At 45.6% G+C, this 17,434-nt stretch overlaps 1 protein-coding gene across 2 annotated transcripts in view; it reads right to left on the bottom strand.

The window, feature by feature from the left end:
• Positions 1-17,434, bottom strand: part of LOC128822769 (E3 SUMO-protein ligase PIAS2-like) — a 52,198-nt gene that overhangs the window by 11,283 nt on the left and 23,481 nt on the right. For both annotated transcript variants that reach the window (XM_054004579.1, XM_054004578.1), the window contains exon 6: positions 9,387-9,492. In XM_054004579.1, the coding sequence (XP_053860554.1) occupies positions 9,387-9,492 (106 nt within the window). The remainder of the gene's footprint in view (positions 1-9,386; positions 9,493-17,434) is intronic.

Here is a 17,434-nt window from a genome sequence, read left to right as displayed (position 1 = left end):
GGAAGAGGGAAACACATCCCCTGATTGACTGTTAACTGTCGCCATCACCTAAGAAGGAACAGACTATATTAGGCTCTGAGAAGTAGGGTGATAGAGAGACAGAGAGCCCTGGTGCTGCCACCACGGAAGGAGCGGGGACAGCTGTTGTTCTGGACTTCAGCAACAGAGTCTGCACACCACGCCTCCTCATCCTCGGGCCACCGGTGTGCCACAAGGAAGGAGAAAGGACAGCTGCTGCTCGGGACTCCAGTGACCGGCTCTGCACGCTGCCTTCCTTCCGGCTGCCTGGGAAAGCTACAACCGCGGGGGCGAGCTCTGCGTCGAGCCCCCTGCCCAGCTGATCTTTTTAATAAAGAGCTGAACATTAATAAAGGCATTAGCCCTGTTCATTTCAATTTGGGGGCTCGTCCGGGATAGCCACGCCCAAAGAGGACCCCCAGGCAGCTGGACAGCTCAACCATCTGCTTCGAGGGACCCTCGGGAGTTGCTGGCTACCTTCGGACCCTAGGATCAGCGTGAGACGAGCAACACAGAGGAGCGACGGATTGGTAAGAAAAACCGGGAGACGAGCGAATGAGTGAGTGAGTGAGACGGGGGCCGGCAGCTCGGACCCCCGAAGTGAGAGGGACCCGCTAGTACCGCGTTTCCGGACTCCTGCGAAGGGGCCGGCCGGGAACGGGGGGAAGCGAGTGGAACACAGGAGCGACTGAGGCGTCTCCTTAGAAGTAAAGCAGGCCCTCCTCCGAGCGTGTGGAGGTGCCCTATGGGCAAAGTAAGTCCCTGGCAATCAGGGCAAGGGGAATACCTCCAGCAGGGTAGGTGGGATGTGGAGGTCCCAGAGGACATGTCCCCGGTGCCGGCAGGATGGGATAGGATGGCAGGTGGGATGTCCCTGGCAGGTAGGGCGGGGTGTCCTAGCAGGCAGGAGTGACATGTACCTGGCAGACAGAGAGCATATCCCCAACAGGAAAAAGGCATGTCCCCACCAGGCAGGAGAGGATAACAGGGCAGGTAGGATGCCCATGGCAGGCATGGATGGAGGTCCCCGTCAGAGCAGATAGGGGAATGGCCCTGGAAGGCAGGGCAGGATGTCCCCGTCAGAGCAGGCACTAACCCGAGTAAGCAGAAAGGCAGGAAGGCAAGCAAGCTAAGCCTAGTAAGGTCAGGCAAGGGGGCTTGGCCGGAGTTCGAGTGTAAGGCTCGGCAGGACGTTCGACCTTACCTCGGCAGGGAGACCAAGCTTCCCAAGCCTAGTAGGAGAGTCAGGCAAGGGGGCTTGGCCGGAGTTCGAGTGTAAGGCTCGGCAGGACGTTCGACCTTACCTCGGCAGGGAGACCAAGCTTCCCAAGCCTAGTAGGGTCAGGCAAGGGGGCTTGGCCGGAGTTCGAGTGTAAGGCTCGGCAGGACGTTCGACCTTACCTCGGCAGGGAGACCAAGCTTCCCAAGCCTAGTAGGAGAGTCAGGCAAGGGGGCTTGGCCGGAGTTCGAGTGTAAGGCTCGGCAGGACGTTCGACCTTACCTCGGCAGGGAGACCAAGCTTCCCAAGCCTAGTAGGGTCAGGCAAGGGAGCTTGGCCGGAGTTCGAGTGTAAGGCTAGGCAGGACGTTCGACCTTACCTCGGCAGGGAGACCAAGCTTCCTAAGACTAGTAAGAATGTTAGGCAACGGACCAAGTAGGAGTTGGGGGCGAGGCTTAGCAGGGGTACAAGCCTAGAAAGTCCAACAAGAAGTCCAAAACTTAGGCTGAAGAGCAAGAGAACAGAGGACAATAGATGTGAATGTGACTATGATTTTCCTAACCAAGAAACAATGTAAAGTGTCCAGAAGGTAGTCGTGGTTTAGTTAAAAGAGACTAAATTCAGGCAAGGGATTAAAAATGCTAAGTTGTGGGAATGGAGCTTTAATTGCCTGTTAGTATATTCCATTTTACATAGATACACCATTTAAAGTATTTTCTTTCCCTTTCTTTCTGAGGCCTGAAAATGGGAAGAGGTTATAGTAAAGGAGCAGATCCTTCCAAAGAAAAAGCCAAGAGGATTCCCCCTAACAGTGCCTTAGGGCAATTGTTAGACCAATGGGATTCTCTGGAAGCCACGAAGGGTCTAAACAAGAGTAAGATGATACATTACAGTATAGAAGTATGGCCGAAGTTAGAATTACAGGGAGAATGGCCATGGTATGGAACCCAAGATCAGTGGATGTGTAATCAGCTAAACCAACACCTAAAAACCCGAGAGGACCTTGATATAGAACAACTATCTTATGCAGCTTGCTGGCTGGAGAATTCTATAAATAATGAGACTGTGAGAATATGCAAGTTACAAAGAAATAGAGAAGAAGACAAAGAAAATGGAGAAGAAGAGACTAGAAAAAGAAAAAGATGGGACCCCCTTGATTACCTACCCCCTTCTGCTCCTGTTACCTCCCCAACAGTTTCCCCAGTTAATCCTTTGGCCCCTCCTATTATTCCTTTCCCCGGGTTTCCCCCCTCTATTCCAACCACCTCCCCAGTTCCCTCTTCCCCTTCTCCAACGGGAGCTCCCTTGCCTAGTGCGCCTGCCTCAACTACTACCTCCCTACATGGGGCCTTAGAAGGAGGGCCATATTGTAACACCCGATCCAAAGCACCACAGGTAGAAAGGCTCTTTCCCCTTAGGGAAGTCCCCATGGGTGGAGTAGCTGGAGGAGTTGGGTTTGTAGATGCACCTCTGACAGCTTCCAAAGTCCGGGGATTTAAGAAACAGCTAGGAAATTTAGTAGAAGACCCCGTTGGAATATCTAACCAGTTAGACCAATTTCTAGGGCCGAATATTTATACCTGGGGAGAGCTTAACTCTATTCTAAGCATTCTGTTCTCTCCAGAAGAGGTCCGGATAATCCGAAGGGCAGGGGTGAAGATATGGGAAAGAGAAAATAGATTGGGGCCCCCAGGGGACCAAAAGATACCCTTAGTAGACCCCAACTGGAATCCCAACCAGGAAGAAGGAAGGCAAAACATGAGAGACTATAGGTCACTCATGATAAGAGGGATCAAAGAGTCCATCCCTAGGGGAAGCAACACGAAATTGGCCTTTGATAGTACGCAGGAGAAGGATGAGACGCCAGCAATATGGCTTAACCGACTAAAACGAAATTTCCAGTTATATTCAAATATAGACCCAGATAGCCCAGAGGGTCAAGTCCTCTTGAAGGTCCAGTTTGTCACCAAATCCTGGCCCGATATTAGACGGAAGCTAGAAAAGATGGAGGACTGGCAAGAAAAGAATATGAATGAGCTGCTCAAAGAAGCCCTGAGAGTTTATCTAAGGAGGGAAGAGGAAAAGGCCAAAACTAAGGCTAGAATTATGGTTGCAGTTGCTCGAGAAAGTATAAGAGCAGACAGATCACCAGCACTGCCGTCTAAGTCAAGTGAGAATAGACCAGGGCCATTACCAAAAATTAGAGACCAACCAACACCATCATATGGAACAAATAAGAACTTTAATGAGTTCAGGAAACCTGAGGCCTCACAAAGCAACAGGAGGTGCTATTACTGTGGTGAGATAGGACACCTTAAAAGGAATTGTAAGAAGTTTCAGTTTGATGAGGTAATGCATAGAGAACAAGAAGTCTTAGAAGAGATTTCAAGGGGAGATGACTAGGGGTGTCAGGGGTTCTATAAGTTAAGGGACCCAATGAACCATCAAGAAGAGCCCTTGGTAAACTTTGAGGTGGGTCCCCACTATGAAGAATTTGAGTTCTTAGTTGACACAGGGGCAGATAAGTCCAGTATAAACAAGTTACCAGTAGGAATCACCATTGGGAAGAAGGTCTGTGAGGTTTTAGGGGCAGAGGGAAGACCATTTAAAGCATCTATAGTTGAGAATATAGAAATCAAGGGGAATTCAAGACAATGCTTGGCAGACTTTATCTATCTGCCCAATTTAGGGAGTAACCTCTTGGGAAGAGACTTGCAAGTTCAACTGGGGGTAGGGATCATCCCGAGGGATGGGAGGATGGTAGTCCAGGTCATGAGGCTGACCCAGAGAGACATAGAGGAAATAGACCCCAGAGTATGGGCAGAAGAGAGTAAGTGTGGATACTTGAACATCACGCCAATAAAAATAGAAATGCAAAAAGATACACCCCCTATCCGAGTCAAGCAATACCCAATATCCCCCGAGGGCAGGAGAAGATTAGCCCCAGTGATCGAACGACTTTTAGAGCAAGGTATTCTAGAATCCTGCATGTCCCCCCATAACACTCCTATACTAGCCGTAAGAAAAGCAGAGGGGAAATACAGGCTAGTTCAAGACTTAAGGGAAGTAAACAAGAAGACTATTACCAGACACCCTGTAGTATCCAACCCCTACACCCTTTTAAGCCAAATTCCAAGGGAACATGCCTGGTTCACAGTTATAGATTTGAAAGATGCCTTCTGGGCATGTCCGCTGGCAGAGGAATGTCGTGACTAGTTTGCATTTGAGGGGGAAGATCCTGACAGAAGGAGAAAGCAACAACTAAGATGGACACACCTCCCACAGGGGTTTACAGAATCCCCAAACCTCTTTGGGCAAGCACTAGAGGAACTACTAGGGCAGTTCACCCCTGAAGAAAACACTCAGATCTTACAGTATGTAGATGACTTATTAGTATCTGGAAATGAGCGAGACCGGGTAAAAACCACTAGTGTTCGACTCCTAAATTTCCTGGGAGAAAACGGTCTAAAAGTATCCCAAGAAAAACTACAATTTGTAGAATCTGAAGTGACTTACCTAGGTCACATAATTGGAGGGGGGTATAAGAAACTAAGTCCCGAGAGAATCTCAGGTATCCTGTCTATCCCAGCTCCCAAAACTAAGAGAGATGTAAGGAAGCTACTAGGCCTGGTTGGTTATTGTAAACTGTGGTTAGATCAATACACCAAAAGCGTGAAGTTCCTTTATGATAAATTAGTAGACTCTGAGCCTGTAAAGTGGACAGAAGAGGATGAGGAACAGCTACGAGGCTTGAAAGATAAACTATCCTCAGCACCCGTTCTAAGCCTGCCTGACCTTAAGAAAGAGTTTAATCTGTTTGTGAGTACAGAAGGGGGAATTGCATATGGGGTATTAACCCAGGAATGGGGAAGACAAAAAAAACCAATTGCCTACCTCTCAAAACTATTAGACCCAGTAGCCAGAGGATGGCCAACTTGCCTACAAGTAATTGCAGCTGCAGCTATCCTGATAGAAGAAGCCCAAAAATTGACTCTGCAAGGGAAAATTAAAGTCCACACCCCCCACGATCTCAAAACAGTGCTAAGCCAAAAAGCTCAGCAGTGGTTGACTGACTCTAGAATATTGAGGTATGAGATCATCTTAATGAACACAGGGGACTTAGAGTTAGTCACCTCCAAATGTCTAAACCCTGCACAATTTCTTACCGGAGAACCCCTAGCAGATCTAGAACATGATTGTGTTGAACTCATAAATCTACAGACCAAAGTGAGAGAGGATTTAGAAGATGTACCCTTGCCATACGGGAAATCCCTTTTTATAGATGGGTCCTCAAGAGTAGTAGAAGGGAAAAGAGCCTCAGGATATGCTGTCATAGATGGGGAAGACATGAAAGTCATGGAAAAAGGGAAACTGCCCTCGAACTGGTCAGCCCAGTGTTGTGAAGTCTATGCTTTGAAAAGAGGATTAGATCTGTTAAAGGGAGATCAAGGAACTATTTACACAGACTCGCAATATGTGTTTGGGATCATCCATACCTTTGGAAAAATTTGGGAGGAACGTGGCTACTTAAACTCCAAAGGGAAGAACCCAGTACATGAGAAACTGATAAAACTAGTATTAGAATCCTTACAAAAGCCCGCAGAGATAGCGGTGGTGCATATAAAGGGACATCAGAAAGGACACACCCGTGAAGAAAAGGGAAACCGATTAGCAGATCAGATAGCTAAAGAAGCAGCCTTAGACCCAAGAAACCCAGTAAAAGCTTTTAAAATAGAAGTAGGACCAAGTAGAGAAAGAAAAAAGGAAGAGCCGAGGTTCAGTGAAAAAGAATTAAAAACAATAAAAGAACTAGAATTACATCAAGGGAAACAAGGAGAATGGTTAACTCCTGATGGGCGTAGGTTCCTAAATAAAGCCCTAGCTCAAAGAGTGCTAGTAGAGTTACACGAATTGACCCACTGGGGAATCCAAGGTTTGTGCGACCACTTTTTACGGGAAAATTTATGCCTTGGAGTTTATGATCTGGCGAAAGCAGTCACAAGAGGGTGTGCGATTTGCCTGAAAACTGACCAAAAGGTAATGAGAAAAATTGCGTATGGGGGAGGAAAAATTGCTTTGAGACCTTTTCAAAACATACAAGTAGATTTCACTGAAATGCCCTCTGTGCAGGGGTACAAACATTTACTAGTGATCGTAGATCATCTCACTCACTGGGTGGAGGCCTTCCCAACCAGAAAAGAAACTGCGCAGGAAGTTGCAAGAATAATCCTAGAAAACATCATACCACGATACGGCCTGGTCAATAACATTGACTCGGACCGAGGTCCACATTTTGTTGCTCAAACTTTGCATCAAGTAACAAAAGCCCTGGGGATAAGGTGGAGATTACACACCCCATGGCATCCTCAGAGCTCTGGAAGAGTAGAAAGGATGAATAGAACCCTTAAAAATGTGTTAACTAAATTAATTGAAGAAACAAAAATGAATTGGCTCAGGTGTTTACCTCTCGCTCTCTTGCGCATCAGAACCAGACCTCGGTCCGACATGGGGGTCTCTCCGTATGAAATGATGTTTGGACTCCCTTTTTTAATCACCCCTTTCAGTACAGCAGATTATCTGGAAGGGGAGGCAGCAACCCAGAAATATTTAGAGGTCATAGGAAAATCCCTAGAAGGCCTCAGGAAGAAGGGGTATCTTCCCCAAACTTCCCCTCTAGACACCAATGCGCACAACATCAGTCCTGGGAACTGGGTGTTGATAAAGTCCTGGTACACTACCACTCCATTAACCCCCAAATTCGAAGGACCTTTCCAGGTACTACTCACCACACACACTGCGGTACGGACCCAAGAAAAAGGCTGGACCCACGTCACCAGAGTTAAAGGACCAGTGCCACCCCCTGACGCCAGACCAGACCCAACAGTGTCACCCGCCTCCTCTTGTGCATGGACAGTAATTAAGAAACCAGAGGACTTAAAATTAACTTTAAAGAAGACTTGCTAGAAGCTGATATACAGTAAGGTGTTAAGAACTGTTTCTGAGTTAAAGTACCATAGAAAAGGTTTAAGTACTTGGTAATTGTTTAATAAGACTAAGTGTCCTTTAGCCAAAGGAGTTACAACTTGGTTCCTAAAGAACAATAGAATTACCCTCAGGCCTGAGTGAAAGCATACAAATGCCAAAAGAAGTTAGCCCTCAAAAGCCAAAGACTGTAAGTTGATGCGGGCTTAAGCCCAATCAAAGAAATAGAGGAGGGATTTGTTATGAACAGTTTCCAGGTGTTCCCCAGAGACGGGCAGGGCTTTCCTAGTTCCCATGGCAACACTAAAAGAAAACTACTAACTCTAGCTAGGTACCGATATTGAAATGCTAATTAGCTAATTGCTCTGTTTGTTTTCTCTAAACTACCTGGGGACAACCGGCCCCCCACCCCTCCACGCTGCCACTCTGAGACTAACATGCAAATAGAAACCCCTTAGGATCATGGGAGTATTTTTAGGAGGGAAAAAAGAATATAAATCAGAAACTGAACACAGTAGAGAAATCCAGGCAAATGCCCTAGCTGAGGAAGAGGGAAACACATCCCCTGATTGACTGTTAACTGTCGCCATCACCTAAGAAGGAACAGACTATATTAGGCTCTGAGAAGTAGGGTGATAGAGAGACAGAGAGCCCTGGTGCTGCCACCACGGAAGGAGCGGGGACAGCTGTTGTTCTGGACTTCAGCAACAGAGTCTGCACACCACGCCTCCTCATCCTCGGGCCACCGGTGTGCCACAAGGAAGGAGAAAGGACAGCTGCTGCTCGGGACTCCAGTGACCGGCTCTGCACGCTGCCTTCCTTCCGGCTGCCTGGGAAAGCTACAACCGCGGGGGCGAGCTCTGCGTCGAGCCCCCTGCCCAGCTGATCTTTTTAATAAAGAGCTGAACATTAATAAAGGCATTAGCCCTGTTCATTTCAGTAGGCAGCCACAAGGGCAGTTTCTAGTGCTACAATTTTTCCTTATTTAGTCCTTTTGTTGTATTTTTGTTAAGGTTTAATAAATCTTTTAAGATTTTTAAAGTGAGCGGTCGTTTCTCACAGCAATACCAAACAACAATAGCTTCACTATTTATAAGCAACTGGCTAACACTGTGCATCACAACATTGTTTGATGTGCAGCAGATGCACTAACAGCCACAATGGTTAGTAGAGCAAACTCAACCTAACATGCAAAGAGAGAAAATAATTATTAATGAACGAGGTACAATCAGCATCACATGCAAGTGAAGAGAATTTAGAACATCTACCTCCACCTCACAGCCCACAACAGTGTGAAAAATGCATATTATATGATTGCCTCTTTGCAAATATTAAAATGAATATTATATGTGTTATGTTTGAAAGTAATGTTGTATTAATCTTTTTTAAGTAGTGTGGTAAATATAGTTGTAGGCTATAGCATAAAATAGAAGCTATGTGATGTAAGATACCTTTTTGTGACCAGCACAAGGAATGGATAAGATAACCAAGAAATTCTTCACATAGAGATAACAGCAACAGGACACCAAAAAAAAAAAAAAAATATCTCAAGACAGGATTTATGGCCTCTTTATTGGACCGTGCAGACTTCTTCCAGACATCCCGAAGCCGAAAGGATTGATTTACAGGATGAGGGGGAGAGTTGACAGAAAAGAGAAAAAAATCCTAGTTTGAAAGGAATATTTGCATCATGTATGAGATATATGAATATGCAACGGGCTATGGCTTTTAAGGGTTATTCCTTTGTTAGTGGACATACTTTCTTGAGGAAAGCATCCGGGCGTCCGTAATTCTTTGCTTTTTATTGTCCTTTATTGTCCTAACTCCAATTGTCCAAATTCTTATTGCTCTACTTTTTATTACTGTTTTTTTTATAGCTATTTTATTACTATTAAACTTTTAAAATTTTTAAACAAGTGATTGGCGTTTTTCACAACAGTAAGTAGTGTTCATGGTATTCATTTCAGATGGTGTGCTCCTTACCAGCACAGGGACCCTCACTGAAAAAGTGTGTGATCCCTCAGCAACAGCAAAGGGAATCTTTGATACTCTGGGCATGGACTTTCTTCTCAAAATTATGTAAATTCTTGAAGTATTACAAATTCTAGGTTTAAAGAGCCACCAACCACCCTCAAAAAGTATAGACCAGCAAATTAATTAGACTTACTTAGTGCTCTGGAATGATCGGGGTTTCTGATACCTTTCATTTTTAACCTCTGCAAAAGCATAGCTGAAGTGAGCTGGCGAATGAGATACACACACATGGAGTAATTCTACAAAAAGAGTGACTGAAGATTAAATGTTGTTTTAATACAGTACTTCCACTATGACTACAGATTACTATTTACACTAGTTGTAGCATCCAGCAAAAAAAAACACACATGATTTTTGCTTAATAGTTATGAAAAACAGACAGACAACTTCATTACTGCGAAAGAGTCCAATACTCTGCCAGATTTCTCCTGCCAATCAAATCCAATTGTCCTACTCCAGTTATGACTTAACTAAGAATGTTGGAGGTTAGGATTTTTTCTTTTTCTTTTCTTTCTCTTAGGGAATTTTCTCCCATTTTGTTGCTAAGAAACAATAATGACTGATACTTAAGAGAAACCAAAGAAGCAACCATGGAGAAGGGGGAGGAGTGCAGCTGGCTTTACTATCTTAGTTGAAATTATGTAGCAATGAGATGAGAAAAAGAACAGTAACAGCAACAATAGTAATGACCGAGGGTACAAGAAAAGGAACAATTCACACAGAAACCCCCTGACAACAGATGATACCAGACGGCTCCCTCTCATCTCATTGCTGTTTTCAGTAAATTGTTATCTCAACCCATGATCTTTACCTTTTGTGCCTCCAATTCTCCACTCCAGCCTGCAGCAGGGGAGGGGGAGAGGAAATCAGGGGAGTGAGTGGGGCATGGTTTGGAGGGTCTCCAGGGGAGCACTAAACTGGGGAGTACCATTGCTAAACCAGGACATTTACACAAAAAGTCACATAGGAATGTGATAAGTTAGAAAAGACTCTTTGTTCATCAAGACAGAAAGAAGAAGCCTTGTGTAGATAACAGAAAATCAAAGGAGAAGCCTTGTGTAGATAACAGAAAACCGCCAGACAGAAACTAGTTAGTATGTTGATTACTTAAGCTGGGTGTGTAATTAGAACTTAGGTGCATATGGAAAAGACCATTGCAGGGCCGTGGACTTTCGCTGGGGAAGAAGAGAGGAGCTTCCCTCGGGCGACCAACAGAGAGTAGAAGACGACCCCCTAGGAACAGAAGGCGCAAGCGCAGAGTACACCCAGAGATATTGCGGCCCCGGGAAAAAAAAAAAGTATAAAAAGACTGTGGGAAGGGGGAAAACGGTGTGTGGGCCATTTTTGCGGAGCAGGGACTCCCCGGCTGCACCCAGCGCTGTTTGCTTGCCATCGCTTGCTGTAATCAATAAATTTCTGATTGACTCTTGAAAGGCTGAACAAATTATTCGCCTCTATTTATAACAATCTGGTGCTGTGACTCGGATAAGTGCTGTCCGTTGGAAGCTCCTCATGGGGAGGCGCCCTCGCTGCCTTGGCAGCGAGCCCCGTTCAGGAGACCTCCTCCTGGGACCCTTACCGACGAACCCAAATTCGGTGGCAAGCAAAGAATAGCTGGCAACCCCTTAATCTTTGTGCACGAAGTCCCGGGCGAAGACACAGGACTGTGTAAGTACCTTTCAGTGGTCCTTCGGGGCTACTGAGGTTGCCTCGTTCGGAGGCAGCGGGGCCCGCTCGGTGGGGGTTGGGATCCCGGAGTGTGATGAGTGAGACGTCTCTGTGAGACGACGTGAGTGTGGACCTCATAGTGGTGCATTTCCCATACCCGGCGACGGGCTGGGCCACGAATTGAGGGAAGCGTAGAGGTGTGTGTAAGAAGGCACTCCGGAAGATGGGACAGAGGAAAAGCAAGCCCTCTGGTCCCATGGGTGGGGGGAAACCCTGTAAAGCTTCCCCACATTGCTCCAGATAGTCCATTAGGACTAATGATTAAAAGTTGGGATTCCTTCCCCTCCAGGAAAGGAAAGGACAAGGTGAAAATGGTGCACTACTGCATAGAGGTTTGGGGAGGGAAACAAATAAGAGGAGACCATTTGTACTGGCCAGTGTTTGGCTCATTTGAGGATTGGATATGTCAGGCTTTAAATATTTACGTGAATTCTAAAGAGCCCTCGAACTCAGAGGAGAGTGAGTATGCCTCCCTCTGGATAATGGGGGAAACTCGCACTAAGCTGTTTACACTTGGTGCTAAGGAGAAAAAGAAAAGATTGAAAGAGGATACAGACCTACCCGATTCCACCCCTCCACCCTACATACCTCCTCCCCCTCCATCACCTCCTCTACCACCAGCTCCCCCTCCCCGTTCTCCTCCCCGGAACCTTTACCCACCCCTGCCTCCACATTCACCACAACATCCTGACCCCTCTGCCCCGGCACAAAACGACTCAGCAAAAGATGACTCAGAGGGGGATGAGTTGAATGCCGAGCTCCAGGGGAATAACCAGCGGGTATCTAGAAGCCAGACTAGGAAAAGGCGGGAGGAATTGGGATTGTTCCCACTCTGAGAAGCAGGAATGGGGATGGTCCCTAACCCTAATGCAGGACAACCGGGGCAACCAGCCCAAATCTTAGGAGTTGGATATGTGTCTGTACCCTTGAACTCAGGAGATGTGAGGGAGTTCAAAAAGGAAATGGGACATCTCTTAGAGGACCCCCTTGGAGTCGCCGAAAGATTAGACCAATTTCTGGGTCCGAACGTTTATACTTGGGATGAGATGCAATCTATTTTAGGTATATTATTTACCTCTGAGGAAAGGAGGATGATTAGAGAGGTAGGGATGAGAATATGGGATGATGAACATCAACAAGGGCCCCTCGCAGACACCAAGTGGCCTATGCAACGCCCTGACTGGAACAACCAGGATCCGCAACACAGAGCCCATATGGCAGATTTGTGGAACATTATAATACAAGGAATAAGAAGATCTGTCCCTCGAGGACAGAATATTCACAGGGCTTTTCGAGAACAGCAAAAAAAGGACGAAGACCCCACAGAATGGTTGGAAAGGTTGAGAAAAATCTTTCAGTTATATTCTGGAGTGGACCCTGATACCCCAGTGGGGGAGGCCCTGCTAAAAACACAGTTTGTAGCAAACTCATGGGTGGACATTCAGAAGAAGTTAGAAAAATTGGAGGATTGGCAAGGAAGAGGATTGGATGAATTATTGCGAGAGGCGCAGAAAGTTTATGTAAGGAGGGAGGATGAAACTCATAAAAAGCAAGTTAGGATGATGGTAGTGGCAGTTCGGGAAGGGCAGAAAACTGCCCCCTCTCCTTTACAGAAGGGGGCAGCCGTGCGGGGAAGTAAGCGAATTCCAAGGCAGACTGATGAGATTGATAAGAGGAAGGAGGAGAGAGGAATTGCCTGCTTTTACTGTGGGAGGAGGGGTCACATTAAGCGGGAATGCCGACAAAGGATGGCTGATGAAAAACAGTTTCAGGAAGACTAGGGGTGTCGGGGGCTCTATCTGCTGGGGACAAGAGAAAGAACGGAGCCCCTGGTAAAGCTAAAGATAGGTCCCCAGCAGCAAAAATACGAGTTCCTTGTGGACTCGGGGGCGGAAAGATCAACCGTCCAGACCCTTCCTCGGGGGTGTAAAATTTCATCTGACACGGTACAGGTAATTGGGGCAAAAGGGGAGCCTTTTGGAGTACCTGTGATAAAAGATGTCTTTTTGGAGACTGATTCTAAAGTGGGGGTGGGATCCTTTTTATTAGTTCCCGAGGCAGATTATAATCTACTCGGACGGGACTTGATGATTGAACTAGGAATAGGAGTGGAAGTAATAGAGGAGAAATTGAGCGTAAAACTGTATCCCCTACGGGCCGCGGATGAAGCTGAAATCAATCCAGAAGTGTGGTACACCCCCGATACTGTAGGAAGATTGAATATCGAACCTTTTGAAGTAACCATCCGGGACCCTGAAATAGCTGTGAGAATAAAACAATACCCTCTGTCTCAAGAAGGGAGACAAGGGTTAAAACCCAAAATTGAGAGACTCTTAAAACAAGGTCTCCTCGAACCATGCATGTCTCCTTTTAACACACCCATCTTACCTGTAAAGAAACCGAATGGTAGTTACAGGCTAGTTCATGACTTAAGAGAAATTAATAAAAGAACTGTTGAAAGATTTCCCGTAGTAGCTAACCCATGTACACTTTTAAGTCAATTAGGCCCCGAAAATAAATGGTACAGTGTAATAGACTTAAAAGATGCTTTCTGGGCCTGCCCTCTTAAAGAAGCCTCCAGAGATTATTTTGCCTTTGAATGGGAAGACCCGGATACCCATCGAAAGCAACAATTAAGATGGACTGTCCTCCCTCAGGGATTTACAGAATCCCCTAATTTATTTGGACAAGCATTAGAGCAAATATTGGCAGATTATTCCTTAGGCGAAGGAACAGCTATGGTACAGTATGTAGATGATTTGCTAATCGCAGGCAAGGAGGAGGAGATAGTAAGAAAAGAAAGCATAAAGCTACTAAACTTCCTGAGTTTGAAGGGACTTAAAGTTTCAAAGTCTAAGCTACAGTTTGTAGAGGAAGAAGTTAAATACTTGGGACATAAGTTAACCAAAGGAACTAAGAAATTGGATGCTGAAAGGGTCCAAGGTATACTCTCATTACAAGCCCCGCAGAATAAGAGACAGATACGGCAGTTGTTAGGACTTTTTGGATACTGTCAACAGTGGATAGTGAACTTTAGTGGGAAAGTTAAATTCCTGTATGAAAAATTAACTCAAAAAGGAATCCTCAAGTGGACACCTGAAGATGAGGACCGACTAAAGGCCCTAAAGGTTGAATTGGTAAATGCACCAGTCTTCAGTCTCCCTGACCTAAAAAGACCATTCTTCCTATTTATTAATGTGGAAGAGGGAACTGCATATGGGGTGCTGGCCCAGGACTGGGCCGGGAACAAAAAACCAGTGGCATATCTCTCAAAACTTTTAGACCCTGTTAGTAGAGGGTGGCCCACCTGCTTACAAGTAATTGTAGCTGCTGCTCTCTTAGTAGAAGAAGCAGGGAAAATAACCTTTGGAAGTGAGCTGCGGGTCTTATCTCCTCATAACATCCGGGGAGTTTTGCAACAAAAAGCTGAAAAATGGATAACAGATGCCAGGCTGCTTAAATATGAGGGCATCCTAATATCATCCCCTAAATTAACTATAGAAACTACCAGTTTACAAAATCCTGCTCAATTCCTATATGGGGAACCAACTACTGAGCTGGCACACGATTGCCTCCAACAAATTGAGGAACAAACCAAAATACGGCCAGATTTGGAAGAGGAAGAACTAGCCTCAGGGGCCCGGTTATATGTAGATAGATCCTCCCGGGTTGTTGAGGGGAAACGGAAATCTGGATACGCTGTGGTGGATGGAAAAACCTTCAGGATAATAGAATCTGGCCCCCTTAGCCCTAGCTGGTCAGCACAAGCATGTGAACTATATGCAGTACTCAGAGCATTAGAATTTTTAAAAGGAAAATCCGGAACCATCTACACTGACTCTAAATATGCTTATGGGGTAGTACACACTTTTGGAAAAATTTGGGAAGAGAGAGGATTAATTAACTCACAAGGAAAGGGGTTAATACATGAGGAATTAATCCGACGAGTTTTACAAGCTCTCAGATATCCGGAAAGGATAGCAGTAGTGCATGTCCGTGGCCATCAGACAGGAATAGGAGCCTCCATTAGGGGAAACAATTTAGCTGATCAAGAGGCCAAGAGAGCTGCGCTACTGACTTTAAAACATAAGCTTGAGGTTACACAAAGGGAGGATTGCTCTGCTTGTGGAGATGATTCAGGAACAACACCGTGTTGGTCAGGTTGTAAAATGTTTGGAGATGATTCCATCAGAAGTGCTTGTGGTAACCCCCAAAAGAAACATTGCTGGTATCATGGCTCAAAGAAATATTTATTAACATTCACAGTACAAGAAAAAGAAAAATTAGACCAAATGGGAATACGGGAAAAAGAAGAAGGCAAGTGGGTATTACCCGATGTTCGAGAAGTACTCCCGAAAAGTGTAGCCATGAGAATCCTGCAGGCTATACATGATAAAACCCATTGGGGCACTCAGGCCTTAGTCGATCAGTTTGCTATCAAATACATGTGTATAAGAATCTATACTCTAGCTAAACAGGTAACGCAACGCTGCCTGACCTGTCAAAAGGTAAACAAGCAGCAACAAAGAGAGAGACCAATGGGTGAGAGAGAGTTAGCACAAAGACCTTTCTCTCATATACAAGTAGACTTTACTGAACTACCCAAAATAGAGAGGTACAAGTACCTGTTGGTATTGATAGATCATTTGACACATTATGTAGAAGCATTCCCCACCGCCAGAGCAACGTCTTATGCGGTGGTTAAGATACTTTTAGAACAAATCATACCTAGATACGGGATGATAGAGATCCTAGATTCTGATAGGGGCCCCCACTTTACTTCAAAAATAGCAAAAGATATTCTCACCGCCCTGGGGACCCAGTAGAAGTATCACACTCCATGGCACCCTCAAAGTTCTGGGAGAGTGGAGCGGATGAATGAGGAAATCAAGAAACAGCTAACTAAATTAATGCTAGAAACAAAGATGTCTTGAGTCAAGTGTTTGCCCTTGGCTCTATTAAATATCCGCACTCAATCCCGAACTGATGTGGGGATATCCCCTTTTGAAATGCTATTCGGAATGCCCTATGATACGGAGGCCCCTGTAGATCACCCTTGTTTGAAAGATTCTCAGATCAATACCTATATTGTGCAAATTATGAACAGAAGGAGAGAATTGAGGGAAAAGGGGCTGTTAACTCAGAGACCTCCATTAGACCTAGCAATACATAAGATTAAACCTGGAGATAGAGTACTCATTAAATCATGGAAAGAAAATTCTTTAACACCTCGTTGGGAAGGCCCCTTCGTTGTTTTGCTCACCACAGAGACTGCAATTCAGACCGCCGAGAAGGGATGGCCCCACGCAAGCCGAGTTAAAAGACCGATCACTACGGCTGACCATTGGAGAGGAACAAGCCAACCCGGAAACCTGAAGGTCACCTTGAAGAAGAACTAATGGACTCAGTGTGGGTAATCCAAATAGACCAAGAGGGGGAACAAAAAGGGTACACTTACCCCTCGGCTGACGATTATAGAGTAGTATCTGAAGAAATACGTTGTGACTGTTATCCTTTTGTGTGCTTTGTTTGTAAAACTTGCCAAGAACGGTGGTAAGTCCATTGCTACAAAGGAAAGCCCCCTACTGGGATTTGCTCCAGCTGCTACAAGCTAGAGCAAGGATTAACAAGAATCAGAATTAGGGGAATTGGAGAATAAGTGGGTAAGGTTCAAATCAGAAGAGTGGTGGGAGGTTTACAGAAAAGGGGTTAACCCTGAGAATTTTTGCTTCCACCTGAATGAACCTGCCCCCTTGTTGCCCATATTGTAAACCGGTGTTGTCGGAAAGAGCTGAAAGAAATCCCATGTGACTCATCCCCGGTCAAGGATAAGAACTGGGAGCAGTATAAGGCTAGAAGGGGAAAAGGGAATGGATGCGCTGGAGAGTACCGCTGCCGCCGAGAAGATGGTAATCCCCGCGGCTCGAAGCACCTGAGTCGGCGGGCGAGGCAGAGGGGAAAGAACCAGGCTCTTCCCAATCCCAAGTAGAATAATGCAGAGATACTTCAAATATTACCGACTGGGTATTGATAATCTCCCAAAAGGTACCGACTCAACCACCCCGGGTAAACAAAAAGGGCAACAAGCTAAAAGGGAAATGGTAGGAAATTATGAGTTAAATGCAAAAACAGGACTCCACCCTCCTTGGCAAGTTATCATTATTGTACCTCTAATTATGTTATTGCCAGGAGGATATTCTCAATTCTCACATCAACCCTTTAAGTGGATACTAACCCGAGTAGATGGGAAAGAAATCCAAACTCGGATATCATCCGGATCTCCTAGCTTTACACTGTCATTATGCACACTGGCCCCCATCGAACCATGTCTAAATAGAATAGGTTTCTATATGTGTCCAGCATCAAATCCAGGAAAGGGATATTGCAATTACCCTGGGGAATACTTCTGTGGGTATTGGGGCTGTGAAACAATAGCATCGGATTGGCCAGTAG

This window comes from Vidua macroura (genome assembly GCF_024509145.1).
Source record: "Vidua macroura isolate BioBank_ID:100142 chromosome W unlocalized genomic scaffold, ASM2450914v1 whyW_random_scaffold_74, whole genome shotgun sequence".
Classification (NCBI taxonomy): Eukaryota; Metazoa; Chordata; class Aves; order Passeriformes; family Viduidae; genus Vidua; species Vidua macroura.
Note: the sequence above shows the minus strand (reverse complement) of the source record. Positions and strands in the feature narration are given on the sequence as shown.